Below are 26,077 nucleotides of genomic sequence, written 5' to 3' on the forward strand. Positions count from 1 at the left end.
TTTTCTGCTTTGCACTGTCTTGTAAGTCCCAGACAACTGTGGAAATGGCAGATCAGTGGTTGATAACTTACCTGCTTCTTCAAGAAATTAATTAATCGTGCAAACATTTATTTAATGAAGATGTGTGTTTCTGATGACAGCACAGACTTTCAATACAAAAAAACCCCAAAACAAAAGCAAAAGCAAACAAACAAACAAATAATGGTCCCAACTCTTTCTAACCTATGCGCTCTCTTTTGCAGTTCTTGTTTCCTGTTGTTTATTCTTCCTGTCAGTGGTATATCCTGGGCTGTGGGCACAAGGGGAAGAGGGAAAGATTCAGAGGCCCTTGACACCTGGTTGCTGTGTCTCACTGGAGGGCACCTGTGGCCATTTCACTGCGTATACAGTTTACCCTGACCTATTGGTTGCCAGCAAGAGGATGCTGAATTTCAGGATTGTGTAAGTGCAGAGTCTGGGAGCAGCTGAGACACTAGGGGGCGGTACACTAACTGCACTGGAAGGAATTCACTAGGACTTCCTAATGCCTTCAGAGAAAAAGCTAGAATTAGCAAATAAAAGTAGCTGGTGGAGGAGGACTGATGTTTTGGTCGTCTGCAATGGTGGAGGAAATGCAAAGACCCGCTCTCTCTGCAAAGCAGCACACACCTCCCTGCCTGGGATCGTGTGGAGAACTTAGTGCAGAAGCCTTGAAGGACAGACAGACAGTGGCAGGTGACGGTGACAGTCTGTTCCTGACAACACACTTGGAAGATGTCTCCAAATGCTGACTCACCATCCATCAGCTATTGATGAAATACTAGCCATTTTTAAAACCAATGACGATGCTTGTTTTTTTAAGAAAACTGTCTTATAACTCTGGATAAGAATGAAGTTGCTAAGTGCTTTCTTAAATGAGGCACTGGGAATAAAGAGCTGTATCTTGAACTCAAGTCTTCTAACCATTATACCATCACACCACCCTTTTAAATCACAGTGCAGGTTTCTAGGTGAAACAGTCTACACAGCAATCGATGAGGGCCATTACTATATGTAAAACAAGCAAGGACCAAACAAGGACCTACTGTACAGCATGGGGAACTATATTCCATTTCTTGTAATAACATATAATGAAAAGTATCTTAAAAGAAAACATATTTGAGTATGTATATGTATAATAGAATCACTTTGCTGTACACCTGAAGCTAACATTGTAAATCAACTACACTTCGATTAAAAAATTTTTTTTTTAAATGAGGGCCAAATACCTCTCTCTGGTCCAGCAGAAATGACAAGAATAACTGTAAGTCATAAGTAAACTTCTGAATGACATGTCCTTTAGTCTATCTATCACTGAGTCCCTTTTATTCACGTAAATAAACATCCTATTTTCTGTACAGTTTTTGCCAAGAGTTAAAATCCAGATGTAATGTTTTAAATCATGGAGACAAAAACACTTATAACTACTGTATCTTAATTTCTCACACTACCGATTAAGAAATTCTCCCCTAAAGTAAGAATGTTTCTCTGCAATTCTCTACAAATCACCATTAATGAGATAATAGAGCAGAAAGATTAGTAGGGAGTTCATTTGATTTTTTCCCCCCTGCAGGCTGGCTTTAGCGGGAAAATTTATCTACATTTCAATTCTCACGCATCGTGAATGATAAATGAACTCCACTGCATAAAGGACATGACATTGCTGCGCCTTGGATTTCTATTTTCTCTCGTCAGAATATTCTACCTAGTGAAATCCATAGCTCAGCGCCTGTCTCCCTAGAAGGAATGTGTAGATTAATGAAATCCCACCATTCTAAAGAACTGGTTCGGGACATGATTCAAAACATGCAAAAAGCAATAGTCTGAGAGATGTAAGACCAACCAGAAAGCGGCTTCGCCGTTTTGGTTTCTATCAGGTATGTCTGCTCTGGTTCATCCGAGGCAGGAAGAGCAATAGGAGACCTATTTGATGATGCTTTCATCACCAGATTCCAGATGCAGGACCAGAGAGAGTGAAGAGATATTTGCCCTGAAGCTGCAAGCAGAACACTAGAGGAAAACACATGACCCTTCATCACTTCCCCCAGATCTGTCTGCACTCTGTTCTGTTTTATTTGAAGAATAGGCTCCTTATCCAGACAACCTCCTGTATGATCCCGCATAGCAATGGCTATAACCCTGATGGGTGACAAATGTTGAATTGATATTGCTAAGGGGAGCCTGGAGTCAGAGGAAAAAATGCGTGCATTCTTCTACAGCTGCCACAAGAAAAGTCAATTTATTGTCACTGGTTATTTTTTGATCTTGAGGAACATGGTGGCTAAGTCCTTCATTTTATGTTAGAGATGAATACATTAGCTAAAGACAGGGCAAAGTGAAAAACATCAAAGGTACAGAAAAAAAAAAAATGAAATGAATTGACCCTTAAAGTTCAAGTGGTATGAAGCGGGAAACATTCCAGGAAAAATGTTTACAGTTCAAGTTTTGACTATTAAAAACTATGGTATTCTCAGAGTGAACTAATGTTAATTGAAACATCAAGCCTCATTAGCGTGAGGGGTAAATTCTATGTTGGATAATAGGGCAATGGCTAATGTTCACTTGCTAATATTGAAAAATGATGGAAAGAAATCTGTAATCACCTATGTTTTCTAGGACATAAATTAAAACAGTAAAAATACTTCTTCTAAAAAAGCCAAAAAGATTAATCATTCTCATTTTTGATGTTAGTAATAAACACATCAGAGAAAAAACATTATAAGGCACACAGTGTAAAATTTTGCATCTCTCTGTTGTGATTATTGAAAATGTTTAACCAATAAAAAAAAAACAAAACTTCTCACTAAACTACATAATGATGAGAATGTTACTGATACAAAAATAAAGATGTAAAGTGAAATATACTACAATATTAAAATGTTCTAGAAAGGCTGTCTGCTATGATAGGGGAAAAAAAACCAACTACATTCTATTTTGGACTCAATACTTTGTTTGCACATATTTTTATATTTCTTACCTAGGAACATCCATTTATTGTTCTTGGGCGGGGAAACACTTGACAAAGGCAATTAAGTTCCATTACATTGTTAAATTTGAATCTTACACTGTGAAATCTAAAGATCATGTTAGTAATGTCAATCAGCATAATGAAAATATGTCATATGACTACTCTGCTCTTTCTGACTTTCCACAGAGGTTGAAGGGGAACAAAAAAAAGAGAGTTCTTAGGTGTGAAGTAATTTCTTGTCATTTTTAAAGAGCCATAGTAGAAAACTAGCATATCTCTTTATACATGAGAAATACGAAGCTACGAAATTATAAACCAGAACACAACACACCACGGTTGTGCATCGTTCTATTGTCAATAACAGGTACATGATGCAGACCTGGCAGGGCTAAGATATTAATAACATACCTGTAACAGGGAGAGCATCACAGAAGGCATCACACTCGGGAGTGTTTCCCAGTGTGGACCGCCATCAGCTGGCATCACTTTCAGAAAAATCAGACTCTTACTCTACTTTGAAGTTAAAGCGAATAACACATTTCAGACCCAGATTCAAAGCTTTACTCAAGTTATAAAAAAGACGGCTAATACACAGGTTTAGCTATAAAAAGAAATCTCTTTTGCTAATCTCTTTCATTACTGAACCAGTTTTTAGTAGAAAGACTTCCACGTACTCCTTGTAAGTCATGATAATCAGGCTACAAACAAAAAAAGCAGCAGTCGGTATTAATGTAAAGGAAAATCTGAGATCTTAAAAAAAAAAAAGTGCCAGATACTTTCTGTCTCATAAGTGCACCATAATTTCTCAAGTATGAACAAATTACATATCAATGGTTACAGAGCGGACTACTGTTTCCTAAAGCAAGGGGCAGTCTCATGATTGACTATCCTACTCAGGAGAGATAGTTAATTTAGCTTCTAAAGGTGCCCAGGTTTAGAGCTGGAGAGCAGTTTAGACAACTGAGTTGGTTCGTATAATTTCAAGTCACAAGATAGTACCTCAAGGAAAAAAAAATAGTATTACATCTAGTCCATCGTGCATTGGTGCATATATGTGGGGAAGGTGTCAGGGCTGAGATAGGCTTTTTAATATTCACTCAAAATCAGTCTCCATAACATCACAGCAAAATAAACATTAGCAAAGGCAATTTTGAATTTTTTTTAATTGACTGAAAGTAAAAGACATTTTCTGAAACGTTGCAATTACCAAGTCAGGCTTTCAGAAACAGAGATATTAGCATCTACCAAGATACTAAGTGACCAAGGCATCACAGGATAAAACTTACTGCGAAATAAGGCATGGATGAGTTCAGAGGCCATGACTTTTATGTTCTCTTTGATACAGTTCTTAATTTTATATTCCTACTATATACTTATTACAGTATTTCTAAACACAATTTGAAAAAAGGAGAGTAACAGTCTCGGTAGTTTGTAATTTAGACCAAGAGATATCAGAACAAATAAAGTTACCAAATATCCACCTCTGCCTTACACAAATACTGTATACAGTCAACAGAAACAGTCAGACATGACACATGACTCGAATGTGAACTTAAAAGGATCAAATAATTGGCAAGTAAGGCTAAACTGTTTACAGACAAGATATATATGATATGTAACACTTCATCTGAGAATCCTAACTATTCAGATGGCTGGAAAATACAGTTCAGGATTCCTAAAATTTCAAAAAACACTCCCCCCTCTCTACTCCTTAAAGAAAAGCTTGACATTCATTTTCATAAACCAATATTGAATTTCAGACATCTGACATTTCAGCTAGACAAATATATTTTGAAAAGCATATTACACATTATAAGCGCTGTGACAGCAAGCGTGGGAAAACAAAGCACACATCTTCCTCTGGCGGGGCTGAAACCATCGGATCTCTTCAGTTGGGCAGGTCCACATTCTGAAGGATGAGGGCCACTCGGTTTGGAATGTACACCTAAGTCAACACAATCGTGTCAGTGCGATTGAAGGAAACACTGGGCGCGATGTCATCATGTCAGAGGGCACCGAAGCCTGATGCAGTCTCACATTTGCCTAGATTACAGTTACCTTTACGATCCTACTGGCTCTGAGGAGGCTCAACTCCACAGCTCCGACAGCTCTGGCATCCTTTAAAGCGACTACCACTAGAGGGCGTCATACACTTTACAAAAACCTACGTTCCTGAGACACTAGGGACATAAATGGCACTCGCCGCTGTTTAGGCACTACCAGCGCATGACGGCAGGCTGCCCTGAGGTTCAGGGTGTCGCTCTATTCTGGCGAATACAAGTCACATGCAAAAGATTGCTCACATCAAGGCACTTTTAGTATCGTTCTGGTTTCTGTTTTCCCTTGTCAGGTTAAGAAGAAAAAAATCTTAAATGTGATAGTATACGGTATCCTAAGTGTATTTTAGGCCCCTGCCCAACTTAAACCTATCAGGAAGCCTGCAGCTGCACTGAAAGTACAATCCACATTCTGTCCACACCGGTCAGAGTCCTGACTCCGCTCCTTCTTGAATCGTGTGTCTCCCATCTCAGACCCACTCTACACACTGCTCTCTTCCGGCCTCGCTCACCAGGCTCCCGCCACAGGGCCCTCCCCTTCCTGGAACACACCGCATCCTTCCCGGCTCTGTCCAGAGTACTCTTTACCTGACTAGTTCTCTATCTCTTAGGCCTAGAGGATCCCAGCTCCACGGAGAGGTGTTCCTTGACAACTCTAGACGTGCTGCATTTCATTCTCTATCGCAACACCATTTTTGTTTCTTTCTGAAAACTTAACACAATTTGTAATTTTTTTTTTCAGGTTTATGATCAACCTTCTCACTAGACTATGAGGTTTACCAGGGCGGAGGCCACGTATCTTCATATTTCTAATTTTTAGTAGGTGCCAATGGACAAAGTACGTGCCGATGATGACTGAATACAAGAATGAATAATGAATAGAGAAATAAGAAATAGTGGGGTCAATATATGTATATTTCACAAGATATTCTTTAACACACTTTCATCTAAAATAATTTTTATAAAATTGAGAAGCGATTTGAACTGCTTGATGCTTATCTATATGCTATTTTGCACATATTTAATGACTATTAACCAAGTAAATAATAAAAATACTACAGATTACTGCCATCATTGCAACAGTATTTCTTCATTTCTGACTGAAAATATTTGACTACGTTCAGTCACTTTAACTGAAAACTTGATGGTTAAAAAAAAGAAAAGGGCTTTTTATAGTTTAGAACTGAAATGAAAGATGCAAAGCAAACAGGGCTTTAGGGAAAAAAAGTTAAAGAATAGAACAGCTGATTTTCATTGAATGAGACCACTGTATGTCCAATGCATCTCAATTCTGCAAATGAACACAATGTTTTCCCTTAAGGTTTCTGTGATAAAGAACTCTTACATCTCTTTAAAAAAAATCAGACATATCAACACAGTTGGTTAGTTTTGGACATTAAAGATTAAAGCAGGTTTTAAATGGTGGCATTCTGAGAAATTTGTATTACAACTGTAATAACTAGAGAACAGCTTTTCTAATCTTGAACTAAAAGTAACAGCGATTTAGGAAAAAAATCATCATCTGAGAAAAATTTCACAAATGCTAATAGTCACTGGGTGGCTTAGCTCCATGTCTCACAGTCTGAGTTGCAATCCAGTACTTCCAGAGGCTAAATATTACCTCCTTGCTAAGTCATTAAGTGTGGGGAAACCATGTATTTCAATGCAATATTCAGTTTCCCTATAATTCACACATTGTTTTTAATATCATATAGCTTTGAAAACACATCAGGATTTAATGGCTAATGTAATCTCTTTCATTCAATATCTTCTCTTTGTGATAGGTAAGATGTTATAAGATTAGATCAAAGAGGAAGCTGGAGGGTCCCATGAACAAAGCAGGACTGTTACCAATGATACAGACAGATCCAGTTCAAAGGATGGCATATTTCCACAGTGAAGCTACAGACTAAAGCAACACAAACCAAGAACAATAGAGGAGAAATAAAAGAAGCCAACAGTCAGACTCAGTCAATTCCCTTTCTAAGTCTTCTCAAAAAAGGCATGAATCAAGAGACGGTTACCCTGCCCTTCCCAAGGAATTTGCTATGTCCTTACTCTGTTCTACGTGTTTAGTTTGGAGAATCATAGTAAGTAGGTGTAACTAATCAGTGGGACAGCAGGTTATAATCAGAATGGTTCTGAACTGTTCTGTGATGACCATTCTAAAACTGAAGACCCATCTAAATTTCTCAGTAAAACTGGACAAAAGAACTTCAGTTCCCTTTACCTTAAAGACATTTCTCTGATATTATTTGGTCCCATATGCAGATAAAAGGACTCAAATAAGCCCAAGTCTCCTGAGGAAGGTGCAGTGAAACCTGTAAGTCAGATCTGGGTCCCTGCCCAGTGTGTGGCACAGTGATACATCAGGACAAGTCACTTCAGTCTCATACTGCATCTCATGGAGTTCTGGTATCTACTGTTTGATTCATAACCGCATACTGATTTCATCAGTGAAATCTTACTCTCCGTAAGAATGTTTTGGTACTTTAGCTAGCCCAAACTTAAGAGTAAAACCAACAGGATGACATAAGAACGTCAAGGTTTGCAACATATGCACTGAGTTTCCTAGGTTGGCATTTACTGGTTAAAAAATGCTTCAAGAACTCTCTCTAAACGATGCTGGCCATTTTATGTAGGGAGCTTTATGATGCCAATTCCAGCTACACTTAGAGACCTCTTAATACTATCTGCTCAAAACCTATCAGTTGATAATTGTATAATATCATTAACAGGAATATTGTGTAAGTATTATTTTTTTTTTCACTGCAATGTTAATTACCAGAATGTACTTATGTTGCTCCAGAGCCCTTGCAATGCAGGCAGCATGAAAGAATTTCCCAAGCAACGGATTTTTCTTAACTGTGGCTATTTCTGGAATTTGGAGTTTTCTTCTTTATTAGGGTTCTGAGTATATAAATCATTTTCTTAGTAATTAGGAAATAACTACCAATTATACTAAAGGACTTAAGATGATCAGAGCTAATGCTTATGGTGACACAATTACAAACAGGGACAATTTGGGGTCTCTGTAATTTAGTGCTAAGTATTGGCTCTGTAAATCTTAATTTATAAATTTAGGTTTATAAACAGTTTTGATTCATACAGCAAAGGAAATATGAACATAATTGAAGTAGATTTAAACATACATCCTCATATTTAAACAACTCATATTTAAAGATATGTATATAGAAACCACTCAGTACACATATCACAAATAATATATGGTGATAAACATATCTACTCTGCACAGTTATTAGCCATTAAGCCCTAAACATTTGTAGGCAGGATCACATTAAGAACATATGAGACAGTGTAATATTGGGCCATACATTTCATTTTTTTCTAGCTATTTTTATCGTCAGTTCTTGACAGGGAATCAGAATGCCACAGTATACTCCAGTTCATGTATTAAGAGAGTCAAAATGCATGCTAATCAACCCAGTTATTTTTACTTCCTTAATGGCTTAATCACTATGCCAGCCATCAGCATGGCTAAAAACATAACTGATCACACAATAGTCAACTATGTCATCCAGGGAAAGCACTATGTTCTTCTAAGGTCATAATAATTGTCAAACATTTGAAAATAGAAATTTAAAAATAATTTTAAATGAAAAATACCTAAAAAACAAATTTTAAAATTTTCTTAGAAATTGTTGGATTTAGCAATAGTTCATGGTCAGAGTGACAACATTATCTGCTGAGAAGGACATTAGACTTTTAACAGTCTACATATACACATTTGTCATTAAAAAAAATCCCAAATTATTTTGAAAAATAAGGGTGACATATGAAATAATTTTAATTTTCATCTACATGCTTTAGTTCACAAAATATTTTCTAAGAAACAAAGAAATATTCTAATTCATTTTTTTGCATTAGAGTTAAGAGAAAAGTGATGCTAGTAAGTATTTCTATGTAGAAATATATATTATCTCATCTAATTTGGAAATACGAGAAGGAGTAAGCTTTAAGAATCAAGACTGATTTGTCTGGAAAAAAAAAAAAACCTAAACATTTTTCATAATTCTGGATAGACCAGAAAACATTGCCCAATTTAATTTGCACTTTCAATTTAATTTGCACTTTCACTTACAACTGAGGGATACTAAAAAAGATACCTGTACGCCAAATGCCCTATTTCAACTAAAAGTTTACCTTTGAATCACCAAATTTAGAATGGAATAAACAGACCTACTTCTTAATGACAAGGAGACTAACTGGCAAAGTAATAGATGCTAAAACTATTGTTTTATTCACATTTCACCATTAAGACTGCTTAAGTTGCCCTAAAGGAAACTCATTCATTTCGAGTTCAACCATCTTCTTCCATTTGTGCCATCGAATTTTAATTTACGAATCAGAAAAGAGAAAGAAAGCACCCACCCCGACCTGACTTGTGCATGGTAACAGACAAGGTCACACTTAGGCTCCTATATCAGGAACCAAAACATTGAAGAAATCATTAAGCTATAAAGGCATTTCCAGTAACTGCCAGTAAAGCATAACGGAAAAGTTCTGCCCTATTGTTTCCTGGCATTTGTGAGATACTCTGAACTTAGCATACGCGTTTCAACAGTAGTGCACGTGCGGTTTTCCTCTGGCTTCCCAGTTTCACCTGACGGAGCACGCACAGATGACGCTGGGGCGGTAGCTGCTGATGCTGCAGCATGCATGGCTATTTTAAGATTCCTTCGAGCTCTGTTTGTTGCTATCTTTGAAAACAGATTTGACACTTATTCAGCAGATCCTTTGGATTATTGAGCTTGCAAATTAAGCTTTAGCAAATACTCTGGACTAGTTATGATGGACGGAAATTTCACAGAAAAGGAAAAAGGTCATATTTTTGTCTCCCTTCCCTCTTAATTCGAGGCATGTGGGAGGCAGAAGGTGGTAGAGGAGACCTGGAGCACTCAGGGTCATGTTCAAGAAACCTGACTGGATCCCAGCACATACTCATCAGTTTAATAAAGAGTTCCATTATAATGAGGCATTCTTACAATGGATGTATTTTTTAAGGTATTTTCTCCCCACCCCCCGGCTCTTTGAAGGATAACTCCGGCAAGAAAGAATCTGTTTTATTGGATTTTCTGGTCTATTTGGGCTCCCTTATTCTTAAATTAAAACCAGAGATCACTTAGTCTGGAGCCTAAAGACTTATTTAAAATGAGTCATTCCTAAAGCACCCATAGTCATCGGAAACAAGATGCTTCTGCTGGGAAGACAGAGCTAACCCCTTCCTTCTGACCGCGCTGGATCAGCATTCCACTGCAGGCAGTGGTTAAGCTCTATTTTATTTCTCACGTGCTTGTGGCACTGTATTTGCTACCTGTTATGGAGACTTATGTGACAGTCTCCATTCCAGCTGCTAATTTAGAACCGCACAGTCTATGTCTGCAAGATCAATTAGTGCCTGAAAAGTAATCTCCTGGCTGTTGCTGCCACTGGTTAGTCAGTTTGTTTTAATTATGACAGAATATCTTTGCTCTTAAAAAAATCGAAAGGATGTCAGCCTATTTTCTGCCCACCCCCGAAGACTGTGAGCCCTCGCCTAATATGGTAATTTCTCCAAAGCTGAGAGTATGTCTTCAGGGCACCTAGTGGCTTGACATGCTTAAAACGCCAAAATAATTATTGAATAGCCACAACAATAATAACTTTAAAATACATGCGCAGTAGCATTTTGCAGGTTCTGAAAAGCTTGGCTGTGTTCATGAATTTTTGTCTCCTAAGAATCCTGTGCTGTAGGAAGGAGACTGTTACTAATTCTTCTATACAGACAGGGAAACTGAGGCACAAAAAGGTTAAATTTCTCAAGTGCTCATAGCTAGTAAATGGCAGGTGGGGGGCTTGATCCCCAATTCTCTGCCACCACATTCTGTGGTCTTTTCACTATATCACCATGCTTCCCTCCCCAGCAGAAGCCTCTCTGCACACACGAACCTTCAGGAAGGCTGGCTGTGGAGCGCCTTTGCTGTCTGAAACTTTCAAACTCCTTTCAGTCTAGGTCAACTGGTTCAAGTTCAGCTCTACTGCAACTGGTTGCTGCTTCTCCATGGCTCCACTTTATGTGCTGGCTCATTTCACTAAGCATAAGACCTTCCTCCAGTTTCATCAAATGGTAAAATTTTATTCTACATCTTTAAAAGAATGTAAATTTAGTAGTTTAAAGCCATGTTCTTTCACTGCATCAACAAAGTTAAAATTAGTTACATAACTAATAAAATACAACTCTCCTCAATAAAATGAGAAAACCAGAATTTTATAACTAGAATGAATTCAGTCTTCAATTGACTATGTGAAAGAAAAAAATATATTATTGATCCTTTTAAAGTATTTTAAACTCCATTAGCTAGCCAATAATGTAGAAATCTGCTTAACATAAATTACAGAGAAAGCAAGAACAGAAGGGAATTGTATAAAAAATAGAAATGATTATAGTAGAAAGAAAAATGAAAACTGCCTTCCTCTTATTTTTTCAGAAATAATTTTTAATCCTATTAATGTTCAAATTTCCCCAACTGTCAGCCAAACATCCTTTATTATTAGTTTTTCCAAAATTCAGTTTAGTCCAGCACCCACAGTGCATCTGGTTTTTTTCAGTGCACTCCTCTTTCCCTACTCCCCGCTTTGTTTCCATGTTGTTTATTTGTTAGAGTTGTTTCCTTGGACAGAGACATCATCTTAAAAATAGAGAATTAAATTTAAGTGAAAGAAAAATACCTTAAAAATCTTACTTACCAAAAGAGAATAGGGACGCTCATTATGTTCAAAAGGTTCAGAAAAGAAATCGGTGTTGTGGTCCAGTCTCTGGTGGCCTCCATACTCCGCTGCATCTGAATCGAGCACAATTTTGAACGTGCAGCTCTTAAGGAATCACAACGGTTCACGAGTGGAATGAGCCGTGATAAAGTATGTCTGAGCCAGGATGGAAAGGTGAGTATTCTGAATACGATTCAATGATGATTTGGGCTATGTAGTCCCTCCCTCTCTAACATTTCAGTTTCTCATGTTTGAGAGAGGCTTCAGAGGCCTCCTAGTGCACACACCCACGGAAACCTCTCCAGCTCTCTGTCACAGCCCCTCACACGATCGTCCACGCCTATTGATGAAGAATCGACTTTTCTCTTAAGCCAACTGATTCCATTTGTTAGACATTCTTCTCCATATTGAATACAGTCTTGATTTCTTGGGACTATTTCTACTCAGAAAAGCCATAAAGAATAAGTTTGAAATACAGTAACTTTAAAATATTTAATACTAGCTATGCTATCTCCATGTGTCCTCTGCATACCTTACTAAATACTTACAAAATAAATTCCCAGAACCTTTAATGATTCCTCATTGGATATGGCTTTTTACTCTTCCCCCATCTTTGAATTCATGCTGGTTTGCTAGATTTTGGTTGACTAAGAAAGGAACACAGAAGTGAACCAAGGGTCCGAGTGTGGTCTGAAGAGTACAGAACCAAGCAGGCCGAATCCTTCCCCTTGGTTACAGGCAGCGTGCTGCTATGAATGCACATGATGACGAACATATTATCTATCATGACACAGGTAGATTCCTGTTGCAATCGTGTGATCTGCTACAATTTAAGACCAGAGTTTTCACAATGAGCTATTACACATGTTAGTATTATTGCAGTTATGACAAAATAACAGCTATGGTTACTATGTTCAAATTTATGCTCAAATGCCTAGAAATGGTACTTAATACAAAAATCCACAAGTAAATATACATGGATACTTGGAAATTTAAGTTTCTTCCAGCCTAAGGAGGGAGACAGGCGTCTAAGTGCTTTGTGTTTTCTCTTCCTGGTAATATAAATATTAAATCTCAGAAATGTTAGTATATTTTTCATTACAGTAAAAATGATCACATTAAAAGTGCATGTAAATAACAAACTATGACCATCATTTTAATGCCTAGAGAACCTATATTTGGGTAAAAGATGCAGATAAACTCGCCACGGAACTCTTGCTGGGATTGGTGGCTCCGTTTCCCTCCATCCAGGTCAGCCTGCTCTACTACTGCCAGTAAGCTGCGGATGATGTGAGCATACAGATTTTATTTAATGGGGAAATACGATAGTGAAAATAAATAGAGACATGGTAAATAAATGAAGCATGGGGGAATGAAAGGAGCTACTAAAATATAAGTTTACATTTTTGTTCTTCATCCTAGCTCATTAAATACTTGCACAAGTCTTCAAAAAGCATTACACAAAAACAAGAGTACAGTACAGTTTAGAAAATAATGCCCTAGAATCCTTTTTAAAACATTTGAAATACAGTATCAATTATTCAATTATTGGTAAACAACACAGATTACTGGCAGTAGTGACTGAAGAAAGCAAATATATCATGAAAAGCAGTGATTCCCAACCTGTGGGTTGACAATCACTGGTTGTTGTGTCATTATGAGGGTCTCACAGAATGAGTAATTATGTTATTATAAGGGACTGGGAATCTATATATGTATTGTTTGAAGACTAAATTATGTTATTATACCCATTTGGTACTATATTTCAAAGAAAGTGCATTTTTTTGGATTAACAAGATATAGGTTCATTTAAAAAGCTGCAGAATTTGAGTTTTTCGCCTATGTATTTTCTCAATCAAGGATACTGAAAGAACAATTGTTATTATCAGGACCAATTTCTTTTTGACATTGAAAGGGATCATCACACTGAAAATGGTTATAATCTACTCAATGTATATAATTTCTAGCTATGAAGAAAAAGCTTACAAAAGCCATAAAGTTTCAAAACATCAGTTTAGACCTTTATCTCTGATCTATAATTTAATGAACAAATTCTGCTGTGGTCACTTTTGGAATTACCTAGCCCTGTGTCTATATTGCCAGGGAACACAACTTCCTTTAGAAAAGGCAAAACTTAAACTCCAGAAATTTCAACAATTTAAAATACTAGATTAAAAGTAATGATTGTGAAAGAGCTTTATCATTGTAAATTACTACCACATATTACTCAAGAATCAGGAAAACCCACCTTTTAAGAACACTGCTTAGAACAAACATTTGTAAAGAGGTTATCTGGGCAATTGGATTTTTGTTTTTCTGTTCTCTCAGCATTCCCTCACTCCCCATTTCTAATGCACGTGGGGAGACATACACACACACACACACATACACACGACTTGGGACCCACACAGCACCAACACCCCTACAAAGCTCTGTCTTCCACCAAAGAACATCTCCCTGAAAATATAACTCAGAGCCTATATATACTTGAACTATCTTCTTCATGTGGTTTCCAATTCTGCAGTAGATAAAACAAATGTAGCAGGACATCGCAACATCTAAACAACACATCTTTTGTTCACAGTTACCTCCCTACACCTAGCAGAGTGCCTTCTCATAAGAGGGTCTCAATATATCTTTGAAAATGGTATTTAGGATGACAATCCTGATTCACCAAGAACAGCTAAATTACATATCTTATTTTTTATACTAGAGGCAAGTAGAAAAATTATCTTATTTTCCCATTCACTTATTAAACCCACACAATGTACAAGGCACTGTGCAAGATTAAAAAAAAATGACTATGGTGTGATTTTAGTTTACATGAAACTCATAGTCTGTAACGGAAGATAAGAAATGCACATGAATGTCTATAAACAAAGCAGAAAGCAATATGCATTGAAATATAGAGCCAAGAAGGGAAGGTAGGATTGACAGCCTGTATAGAAAAAGTTTTGAAGGCTGGGCTAGACTGTTAAGAATTATTTTGTAATTAGGTATAAGAAAGTTGAAGATTTTTAAGAAAGGTTGTGACAATCAAGAAAATTAACCTGAAGGTCAAGGGTGGAACAGAATGGACAAAGGAAAGACTGGATCAGAGAAACCAGCCAGGAATCTAGCAATGGTCCAAGGATAGTGCAAATGGAGATACAAACATAAACCTATGAGATTTTGGATGTGCAACTGACAATACTCAAATGTAAGGAAACTGATACTCAATTTGGGGAAATAGATGGAAAGGGAGAATAGTTGTGCCCAAAGACACGCAGTAGGCTTAGTGGCAGAGATGCACATCAAATGTAGATCTAATTACCCTAGTCTCCACAGGTGGGTGCCTGTTTCATGCCAAGAATCATGCACAGTATTTTCATATGCAGTTTCTTGTTTAATTCTAAATTTCAGATTATAAGCATAAAGAGGCCAGAATGAATATGACATGAAGAATAAAAATAAGAAAAGCAGATAAAGTGATATCCATCTAAACGTTTAATCTAATTAAATCTAAAAGATTGGCATTAAAGGACTGTGATCTTAACATTTCTTATGGAGTCATATCTGAGGTTTACTGCATTTGTTCTAGATCATTTTCTTGTTTAACTGGTTCATTTGCTTATTTGATTGGAGAATACAAAATACTGAAATAAAAAATTTACTTTGCTCAATTTGGAAAAATACAATAGGGAAGGAATGACAGAATGACAGACTTTTGTAGGGTTTTTTTTTATAGAGTTTTTTTTTTTAAAGGAGATCAAATCGATCCCTATCCATTTGGATGTCATTAAGATATTATGATTTCTTCTTATTCTAAATTCAAGAGCTTCCTAAGTATTTGATATGTCTATCAACAGGTTGAAGTAGATAAGTTTTAAGCATTATTTTATAATCTATGTCCTTAAGTTTGAACCAAGGAAGAGCCATGTTCTGAAGACCTGTACTAATAAGATTAAAGAAGAGTGAAGGCATGAAGATGCTTAAATTCAATGACTCTTCAAATACTTCAAAAGCTGCTGTGTTTGCTCAGACACTTGATAAAGTGTCTGTTCGAAGTATAAGGATTTTGATGTAAGAAGTACTGTCATTTAGATCATTCTGCACTAAACTCACTTCACTCCTGCTGATGAAACTGAGGAAATTTATTGTAAGGTACAAACCCTGAGGCTTCGGGTTGAGTGACAATAAAAGGGGTTCTCTAGTGACTAGAAGACCATAAAGATGGCAAAGCTGGTAAGTTGCCATACATCTTTAAATCTAAGACACCACCAATTTTAAGATGAATTATTTTATACACCTCCAAAAAAGAGAAAAAATATCACTACCATGCCAGTCATTGTAAGATGTATCCCAGTTGAAGACATGTTAAAACGTGAAAAGAAATGTACCCTTAGAATACATGAATTTGGTATGTTATTTTCAGATACGATTCTTCAGTCGACCCACCCATAGTATTATGATTGTAACAACGTTTGAGAGCTAAGTGACCCCAGGAGAGAATCTGTATCGAAGGTAGAAAACATTAGATAGGAAATTCTAAAGAACTGTGAACAAACACCTGGTAGAGTAAGAACAGGTGCTGGAAAGCAGGAAGAATTTTATGTTTTTAACAGTCTGAAGATAACTACTCAGCACAGGACTTGTGACAATGTTCTAACTTAATCTTCCCTCTTTATGTTTCATGAATTGAACTTTATTTATTGTCAGCCACAGTTCACAAAATCTTAGGTTATGGCTGTACAGCAAATCAAATAGATCTGTCCCTTTATTTTATAAATATAATTAAATTATACTTCATGTATTGTCCTGAGAGCCAAAGAAATGGCCATAAATGATAACTTTTAGTTGCTCTCTCTGGTCTCTTTCCAAGTGCAGAAGTAGCGAAGACTTGTGATGTGTTGCTGTATATTTTATGAATGTGTATGTGTGTTAGAGTGAGGTAGATACGTGCATGTGTGGGTGTGTGCATCTGATTTAGGCATTTCTATCTTTAGCTCTGTCGTCTAGAGTATACAATAACTTAAAAATTCAACACTAGAAATGAGTTCTGATATTTTCATTATTTGTTCAAAACTATTTCATGGCAATGTGACATTTATAAGAATATTGCTTTCAATACACAGTATCTATTTAGCTTTTTCTCCTCCCTGACTTTAATTTTTTAAAAATCTCCCAATATTATATTTCTAAAATAAAATTAAAACAGAGAATAATGCAAAAATAAATAGGAAATTTACTATTGAATGTAGTAAAAGTATAAATGGCAAGTGGAACTTCTCTCTAAGGGGACTATATAAATATATTTATACATATACATATTTATACAAATATATATATATATTTAACTTTTATTAGTTCACATTAAAATTTTTTTGTCCTTGAAAAACAGCAACAACTTCAATACATGAGCTACATATGCATTCAAGTTTGCGAACACTGTCTTCATTAAAAGTTTAAATGACAACCACATGCCTTAATTAAATGCAAAACAGAAGTGTATTTCCAGTATAGCCTAGGATGCACTTGTTACATCAGTAGGTTTCTGATTTTAGACTAAAAATTAAACTCCAATTCCTGCAAGTTTACTTCCTTAACTGTACATTCTTAGGAACTGAATAATGCAGAATAGCAATAAAGCAAACTCAAAGGATGAGGGGCTCAAAGACAATCTACCACGTTAATTAATGGATTGCTATGCTTTTTGAAATGCATTTTCATGCAAATTATTAGTTTATTTTTAGGCATGGTTAATGATACACACCAGTAAATAACAAATCGAATGATAATATAAAATATCAAGTACTGCATATTTTCTCTAGAATAATTATCCTATTTGCATAAACACTTTATAGAATACTTTGACTAACCTAATTAGGAACTTTTCTTTGTCCTAGAAGATTATATAACTTGAACTAAAAAATGTCACTGTTTCTTAGTAACTCAAGAAAGAAAAACAATGAAAAAATATGCCTACACTTCTAGCCTAATCTCCCTCTAAAATTGTTGCTTTTTGTCTCTGCCATTAAGGATTACCCAAAGAAATTATAAATTCAATAATTCGATGAAGCAATAGCAATTATTTAGAACTGCAAAAGAAAAAACAAACAAGCGTTTTATTTATCTTTTAACTACATACTTTGTCATTACAATGAGTTTCAACCATGCAGATGCAACATTTCTTACAAACATATTGTGCTTTTGAACTCAAAATAATTTTGACATAGACTATAAAGAAACACCTTCACCCAAATTTACTCTAATACATCCTGCAGTGGAGTCCAACACAATCTATATAAATGGAAAAGATAACTGGAAACTTCAAAGTTCCTGAAAAATAATGACAATTGCAAGCGGCAAGCATCCTCTAAGCCATTTTTATGCAGACAGAAAAGAACAGGAGGACGCATCCTAGAGGAGTAAATAAAAGGCAGTGGGTGTGTCCACAGGCTTTGGGGTCCAACAATTACATCCTAACCCAGTTCTGCCAATTACCAACTGTGTGTCTTCCAGCAAGTTACTGAGTTTCCTTGAGGCTCAGTTTCTCACTGGTAAAATGAAGGTAAGACATCAGAGGTTGCTGTGAGGATTCACCAGAGCAATGTACAACAAGTGCTTAACCCAGTGCCCAGCACCGGGGACAGTGCTCAAGTTATTAGTTGCTGTTTATAAAGTTATTAGTTGCTGTTTATATTATTATTATAGACGCTAACCATTTAAACTGCTGTCTCAAGTGATTAAAAATACAAAAGTAGATCAACTTATTCTCTTACTTTTTAATACCCAAGTTGGCCTTTTTGTCCTTTCTGCCCTTTATATCCATCCCCTTTTCCCATGTCTTTGTTATCACTAGAATCTGAACATTTTTCATATTATTTAAAAATCTGAACATTGAAATTTAATTGAACAGTACATTGAACTCTTTGAGGACTAAATGCTTCTAAAATTTTAATTTTTTTTTTTTTAAGAAAAATGCTCCTCAGGCTTCTGAGAAAGACTGAGAAACCAACTCTGAACACTGAAACTGACAATTAAAACTTCTCCACACCCTCCTGCACTTGTCCAGATTTTTCGCCATAGCATTATCAACTTTTATCATACCACAAACTTAAGTACCTTATTTTCTTTCTTTACTAAAATACAATCTCTATAGGGGACTTCTGTCTTTCCCCATGCCCCCTCCTCCCCTCTGCCTGGGACCTAGATTAGTACCAGGCATATTTATTGAGTGGGTCTTCTTTACATCATTTTCCTCCTGCAGTTTCCTCCTTGGGTTCTGATCTATGCATGCTTCTGCTAAACTTTAAGAAATAATTTAATACTACTTTAGTCATAAAAAAATCTTTATTTTCTTCCCTTGTTTTATAGAGTTAACATTTCAGATCTCTACAGTGTAACTTCTAACACAATCCCATTTCATTATCTATAAAGTTTTACTTGGACATTTTAAAAGGTTTTTTTCCCCTTCTTTTTGGAGAAGTCAAAACAGTTAAACAAATGCATGTCAGCTTGAAGCAATTAATTCTCAAGTGAATAACTCTGATTGGTGTAAGCCCTGGAGATAGACATTTTATATAATTCTTAGTTGAAGTTGGTAAGTGATTACATGTTTACTAAAGTCGACATATACTCAAAGACTTGCATTATTAACTTGACTGCTTAACTTTCTTCATACAGATGACTGAACTTAAGCATAGAACATCAAAGTGACTTGTCAAAAATCATATATCTACATAATTTGGCGGGGCCTGGATATGTACCTAGGGAAAATATTTTCTACCACTCTACCACCAGCGGCCAGTTAAAGTTTGCAAAGCAAATGAACGTGAAAATACTTAAACATTTGAAAGTAGATTCTTTTAGTGCTGAGAGTAGAAACCACCTTTTTCTTTATCTGAAGTCAAAACTTATTAGGAGTAACATATAGTTAATATATATTCCTCTTCCTCTTTTAACTTTTAAGACCAAATAGAAAATCATAAGTTTGGGCTTACTCAGTGCTTTAGAAAGGTAAATGAGAAGGGGCTGAGCTAGCTGCCCAAGAGAAACTGTCACACAAAACTCACAGGTGTGTGTGTGTGTGCATGTGCGTGTGTGTGTGTGTGTGTGCGCCTGTGTGTGCGTGTGCATGCACTCACATATGCATCATTACCCCCAGTCATTCCTGAGGACTTGTAGACAAACAGCCCATAACTATGAAAACTTTACCTTGGTTGATGATTGTGAAGGAAAGGATTCAGTGAAAACATTTCTCTACAGGCATCAAAATCAAACAAAAGATGAATGAGAGCTTTAAACACACATACACATATGATTGCTTATATATATAAAATATATATATATATATTTATATATATATAAAAACCCAGGGGTACAATAACTCTAATATAGTAGTTCACAATCATCTTTAGAACAATCATATTGGTTTAGTATTACTAGGTAGATGTGGAGAAGAATTACACAAGGAAAGAGTAAAGCTGCTAAGTTATTTCTGCAAAACACATTTTTGTACAATTCAAAGCAAAACAACAAATGTTTTGGCCATGATAGTCAAACGTAAAGATGATTTATATAACTGAAATAAGCAAAAATCCTGGTAAGTTTTGAATCAAATTCTGTGTAGACTTATTTGTTTTCATAGTCATTTCACAAACACTAAGTTTTATTTATATACTATCCAAAAATTATTAAAATTCCAAAGTGAAGTGACCATGATGAACATAAGAGAGTTAATTTAACACAGTAGGATGATTCTATATAACCCTGAGGTTAAGTCATCTGAAGCAGTCAACAAACAAAATTTCACCAGGAATAAATTTCCTACCTCCAAAATTATTAAGGCAAGAACAGGAAATATATACAATTAAATGCTTCTAATATAAACTACTGGGAAGCTCAACTCCCTAAAACTTTTCCAAGCCTGTGCCTATTGTATGTGGCTAAAACAAACTGAAACTCCCATGCTGTAAACCAGTGCTGGTAACGTGGGACTAATGTGCATATTGTATCTTCTGCTGCTCAAGGAAGAACACAAACTTATCAAGAAAACTCATGACAGCAGATCTCTTCTTTTTCACCTCTTTGTGAAGTGTCCTTTCCTCTATTCTATGGGATTTTTAGTCTCCAAATTCTTCCATCTTCTAATATCATTCAGCACCTAGCATGACACTTTCCTGAATCTGGACTTGAAGCTGAAATATACTGAGATTTATATCTGGGTTTAATAAAAAATTTGAGTAGTCATCTTTTTCCTTAAAAAATATTTTACTATTTTAAAGTGAGTATGCTTATTTTTAAAATATTCCAGTTAACCTGATCTGTGCTTGTGAGTGTCAGAAACTAGACTACTATAACAGTGCATAAAATGACATTTAGTCAGAGGCACCATTAACTTTTACAAAGAGAAGCAGAGAAAACAAATAAAATTATAAGTAATTAGTGAGACACGCTTTATCTATTTTAATGGCATTTCTACAGGGGAACAGAAAGATGAATTATCTGGTGCCAAATAAAAAACGGTGCTAAACTTACAGGAATTTAAATCACATCTATTCACTTACTAAGAATACAATCTTGTGAAAGTTAAAAATCTTTCTGATGCTTAATTTAGTCTGAGGATAAGAATACTTGTCTGACCCCATCACTAAGATTATGTGAGGATAAGAGGAGTCAATATAAATAAAAGTATTCATACACCATCCATTGTTATGCAATTTAACTTTTGGCACACATTTGGAAACCATTTCAAAATATTATCTCCTCACCCAACCAATTCTATTTAATTTGAGTGGGGTGAACCAGGTCATGCCAGAGTTCTTCTACCTCTCAAAACTCTATGATTCCATGTGGCCCTGTACTTCTAACAGTCACTGAACATCACAACATCACAACATTGCACTGGGTAAACAGGCAAGATGGGAGGGTGATTAGGGGTCATCTTGACAGAGCTGACAGTTGAAGCTATGAGCTTGTGTGAGTTCTTCAAGGGAAGAGAGCAAGTAAAAAGGACAAATGATTGGGTTTCAATGTGACAGAAACAGATAACACATGGAGTGGGTAGAGAGGAAAGGGAAATCAAGATAGTGGTGCAGCATATGGAGAGAGTGGATGTAAGGAAGAAAGGTGGGCCAGTGGTACCAGAATGAGGGAAGGATTTAGCAGCAGAAGACTTTTGATTCCAGTACTTCGGAAGGACAGAAGTCATTCTGCCATGGTGAACCAGGAAACAGGAAATGAAAAGAGAAGTAGGACAAGAGAATGGAGGCAACAGAGAGGGTTAGTATCTACTCCTCTCGTCCTTTCTTTTCCTTCCTTTTATTATCAAATTTCTAGTGCATTTTTAGAATGATGATGATGACAGTAATTATACCACAGCTGCTAACACTACCTGAGCTTATATTTGTGCAGGACACTGGTGCTAAGCCTTTCACATGCATTAACTCATTTAATTCTGACAATAATTCTACAAGGAGGTGTTTTAAAGACGAGAAAATTAAGAAACAAAGAGATTACTTTCAAGGAGAGATGGAACTTGAACCCTCAGATGGTCTTATTACAAAGCCCATTCTCTTAACTATTATCCCAGTGAAAAGAGTAAATGACTCCATGTTTACAAATAGGAGACCAGAAATACTGACTACTACTGGTGGTCATACTAGTTACACGAGCCTTTGTGAAATAAAAATGTGAGGGTAAGAGAACAAACTGAAGAAAATAATGCTTCGGAATCAGAAAAGGAAGCTACCACCAGAGAAACTTGTTTTCCTTAGCTGGACAAAAAAGGAAGAGTGTTAGAAGGGAAGGTAGAAGAGTGAAAATTGACTATCTCCCTAAATAGTTAAGAGCTTAGGGTGAAATTACCATACTGCTTGTAATTTTACAAAGAAGGTAATTTCCTGTTTTAATTAATGTTCCTCTAATAAACATTTATTGTCTGCCAATAAAAGGCAGTATGACTGCACTTAAGTTATACATTAACTAATTTTACTTGATAACATCTGAAGAGTACTTCCCTTATTTAATAGTTGATTATCACATAATTACCAGAGAAGATTAATTTGTTTCACAGATAAATTTCACAAACAAAATAGGAATTAACTAGGCATTTTTTTTCACCATTAGGGTAAGAGATACCACATTAATAGAACTAGAGATGGTTCTTACACATGGTTATAACTGAAGCCATTATTTCCAAAAACACATTGTTCATGCTTCTACTTTTTCCACTTTTCTCTGGAGAAACACAACCTTCTTTTGGTTGTAGCATCCTAACATCCTTAAGAGCCCTTAAATAGTTATAGTGAACCTGTAACTACATTATGGCTTAATTTTAAGAAATCTTCTGAAGTACTCAGGTACCATTTTCACATAAAAATGAAACTCTTGACTTGTTAGTTTGACCCTGTGAGGTTCTGAGTTAGAACAGCTTACAGAAAATAAAAATATCTCACTTTATAAAAGATCCAAACAGCTTTCTCATAGGCAGAGATATTCACTGGGAAAAAAAAAAAAAAAAAAAAAGGCTAATTTCTATGGAGATCCAGAAGGAAAAAGTAATTTAACATTCAATATTAGAAATTTGTTTTAGATACTGGATGCTCGATTAAAAAAAAAAAAAAACAAAACATTGGCACCAGATATAAAGGTGACAAATATAATTTATCTTAAAATAGAAGAGAACTATCTGCTCTGGGCTGATTAAATAAAAGTCTCTTTAAAAAGAAAGGTTAGATATGAAATCTTTCAGGCCAAGGATTTCCTTCTTCTATAGTTTGCAATGCTGTTCCCTAGGAAAGGAAGAAGTTTACCAAATGGGATAGTGAGTATAAAGTGCTTGCAGCATGCAAAGCATACAATAAGTCTGCAATGGTAGTAGATCTTATTATCAAAATCTGTTCAGCAAGCATTCTGACAGCATATTCTACAATTTTAAATTCTACAAAATAATGATGTGTGTTACTGATAACATTTTATCAGTGTTTCCTTTCTACCATTTAATTAAATATCTGCTCTAAGGGAAAAGCAACAGATTATAGAAATCTTTGTGTTTTAATTACTCAATTTCAAACACCTTCAGGGGCTCTTTTACCATTAAGTAGCTGTATCCTCCGTCTATCCATCCATCTGTCCGTCCATCCAAATATCCATTATCATCCATCCATCAATCAATAATTTAGCTTTATGTTAAAAGTAACTAATACATTCTAAGTAAAGATATAATTGTTAATATACAGGTAAGAATGATTCTCAGTCTTACAATGTAACTTGGAATCAATTTCCACATAATAGTACTTCTTTTCACAAACTGGTAAAAATAATTATATTAGGCATGGATGTCCCCCGCCCCCTCACTAGTGATACAACTAGTAGGTGAGAATGTACTGTTTTTATAGGATACAACAGTACTTCTGATTTCTTTCCCCACCAAAAATGTAAGAAATAGAGGATAGAAATCTTGACTGAGCTACTGTTAGGTGATTTTCTGGAACCAGAAGAGACCATCACTGAGCAACTGAACTATGAACCAAAAACAGAAGTGCTGGTTAATGTCTCAGGGCACTGTGACACTGAATAGCACTCAAGCTATTAAAAAAAAGAAATCTAAAAACATATGTGTGTAGTAAGGACTCACTCATTATTCATTATTGCCTATAGTCTTATGAATATATATTAAGCCAATCTAAAAGTGTTACAGCAGTTGCAATATTTTAATCATGCAAAATATTTTTCTTACTTTGATATTCATCTCAAATTCCTGAGTAGAAAAATGATGCTAAATCATAGGCTCTTTTTGGCTAGTGGAGGTGGGGGTACATGTTTGTCATTATCATTAAATCACAAAGCTTTTGGGACAGTGTTTAACAATGAAAAATTACCAAAAGTACCATGAAGTAACATTTAAAAGCATGATTTTCATCTTGAAACTAAAGAAGACTAACCAAAGCCATGAATATACATCCATTTTCAAGCTCTACAAACAAAAGGAGGATTTATATTAAATATAACATGAGTAGGATTATCTGTCTCTGTTCATATAAAGAGCTTCATATTAAATGACTGCACAGAATAAAAGCACCTGCATGCAAACACACACACACTCACGTGTATGCACACAAGGAAAAGAAACATGCTTGCATCAGTTCAAAGTCACTGTGTAGATCTTTTATAAGAATCCCTTGTATTTGTTTTTGTTTTCTTAAATTCTGTACCAAAACATCTAAGCCTGGAAAACTAGATAGTTAAGCTCTACTTATTTTAGTCCAGAAATTAACCTTTACAATAAAAATCTTGATAGAATGTGGTATTTAGCCAATCCTAAATTAAGCCCTTTGTTTTTATTTGCTGCAGAAAGCATAGATTCCAATAAGCACAGAATGTTACATAACCACGCTTCAAAGGCTTCTGTAAACTAAACAACTCACAGCAACATCTCTGCCTTCAGCAATCACACTTCAGTGAATCATCCAAGTGACCTTATTTGCTCATAAGAAACTGTGTACAGGTTGCAAATGTCAGAGTCTGAATTTACATTTTAAAAAGTACATCTTGCAGCAGTTTAATGAAAATATTGCAAAGATCTCGGGTCCGATCCAACTATTTACTCATCTGTTCCCTTAGCTTTAAATATTTTTGGCCTGGCTTCACATATTCTTCACAAGCCATACTTTATGATTACTCCTCTTAACACTTCAATATTGTAACAGTTTGAAACGCCATTTGGAAAGGGGGCTGCTATTACACTATTACTCCCACCCCCATCTCAAAGCATGCTGCCAAGTAATTTGAAAACACTTGATACTAGTGTTGTTTATGTTCTCGGAATGATTTGAATCTGTATAGACGAAGACACGCACCTTATAAATGAGCTGTGAGGGCTTACCACTCAATGTGATTATTTTACAGTACACCTAACTGGATGCGCTGCATCACAAGAGTTTCATTCTCAACACAGAATTGTGGCACATTTATATTCTACTCCAAAATAAAGAAATCCCAATAATTGACCTGAGTCAATGATTTCATGTTGTGCTTTTTTTAAAAAAAAAAATATATATTTTTTTATTTATTGTGGAGGATGGCGACAGGGATGGAGCATGGGGAAAAATTTGTGGGGAAAAAGTGGTAGAGGGTGATGGTGAGGTACTGAGGGAAACTGATGAGGGAGAAGTTTGCCTGTGCCATGAATGGGTGTATAATTTTCTCATGCTACCCATTTTCCCAGAATGATATCAAAATCATCTTGAACATCACAGAACTGTTCATCATTGCTCATGTCACT

The 26,077-nt window shown here is 35.7% G+C and overlaps 1 protein-coding gene across 2 annotated transcripts in view; it reads right to left on the bottom strand.

The window, feature by feature from the left end:
• Window positions 1-4,131: 4,131 nt before the first annotated feature.
• GBE1 (1,4-alpha-glucan branching enzyme 1) overlaps window positions 4,132-26,077 on the bottom strand; it is a 243,324-nt gene continuing 221,378 nt past the window's right edge. For both annotated transcript variants that reach the window (XM_032477376.1, XM_032477382.1), the window contains 2 exons: window positions 11,791-11,908; window positions 4,132-4,931 (listed from right to left, as the gene is read on the bottom strand). In XM_032477376.1, coding sequence (XP_032333267.1) covers window positions 4,875-4,931; window positions 11,791-11,908 — 175 coding nt within the window. In that variant the 3' untranslated portion in view covers window positions 4,132-4,874. The remainder of the gene's footprint in view (window positions 4,932-11,790; window positions 11,909-26,077) is intronic.

Source organism: Camelus ferus, chromosome 1, assembly GCF_009834535.1.
Source record: "Camelus ferus isolate YT-003-E chromosome 1, BCGSAC_Cfer_1.0, whole genome shotgun sequence".
In the NCBI taxonomy this organism is placed as follows: domain Eukaryota; kingdom Metazoa; phylum Chordata; class Mammalia; order Artiodactyla; family Camelidae; genus Camelus; species Camelus ferus.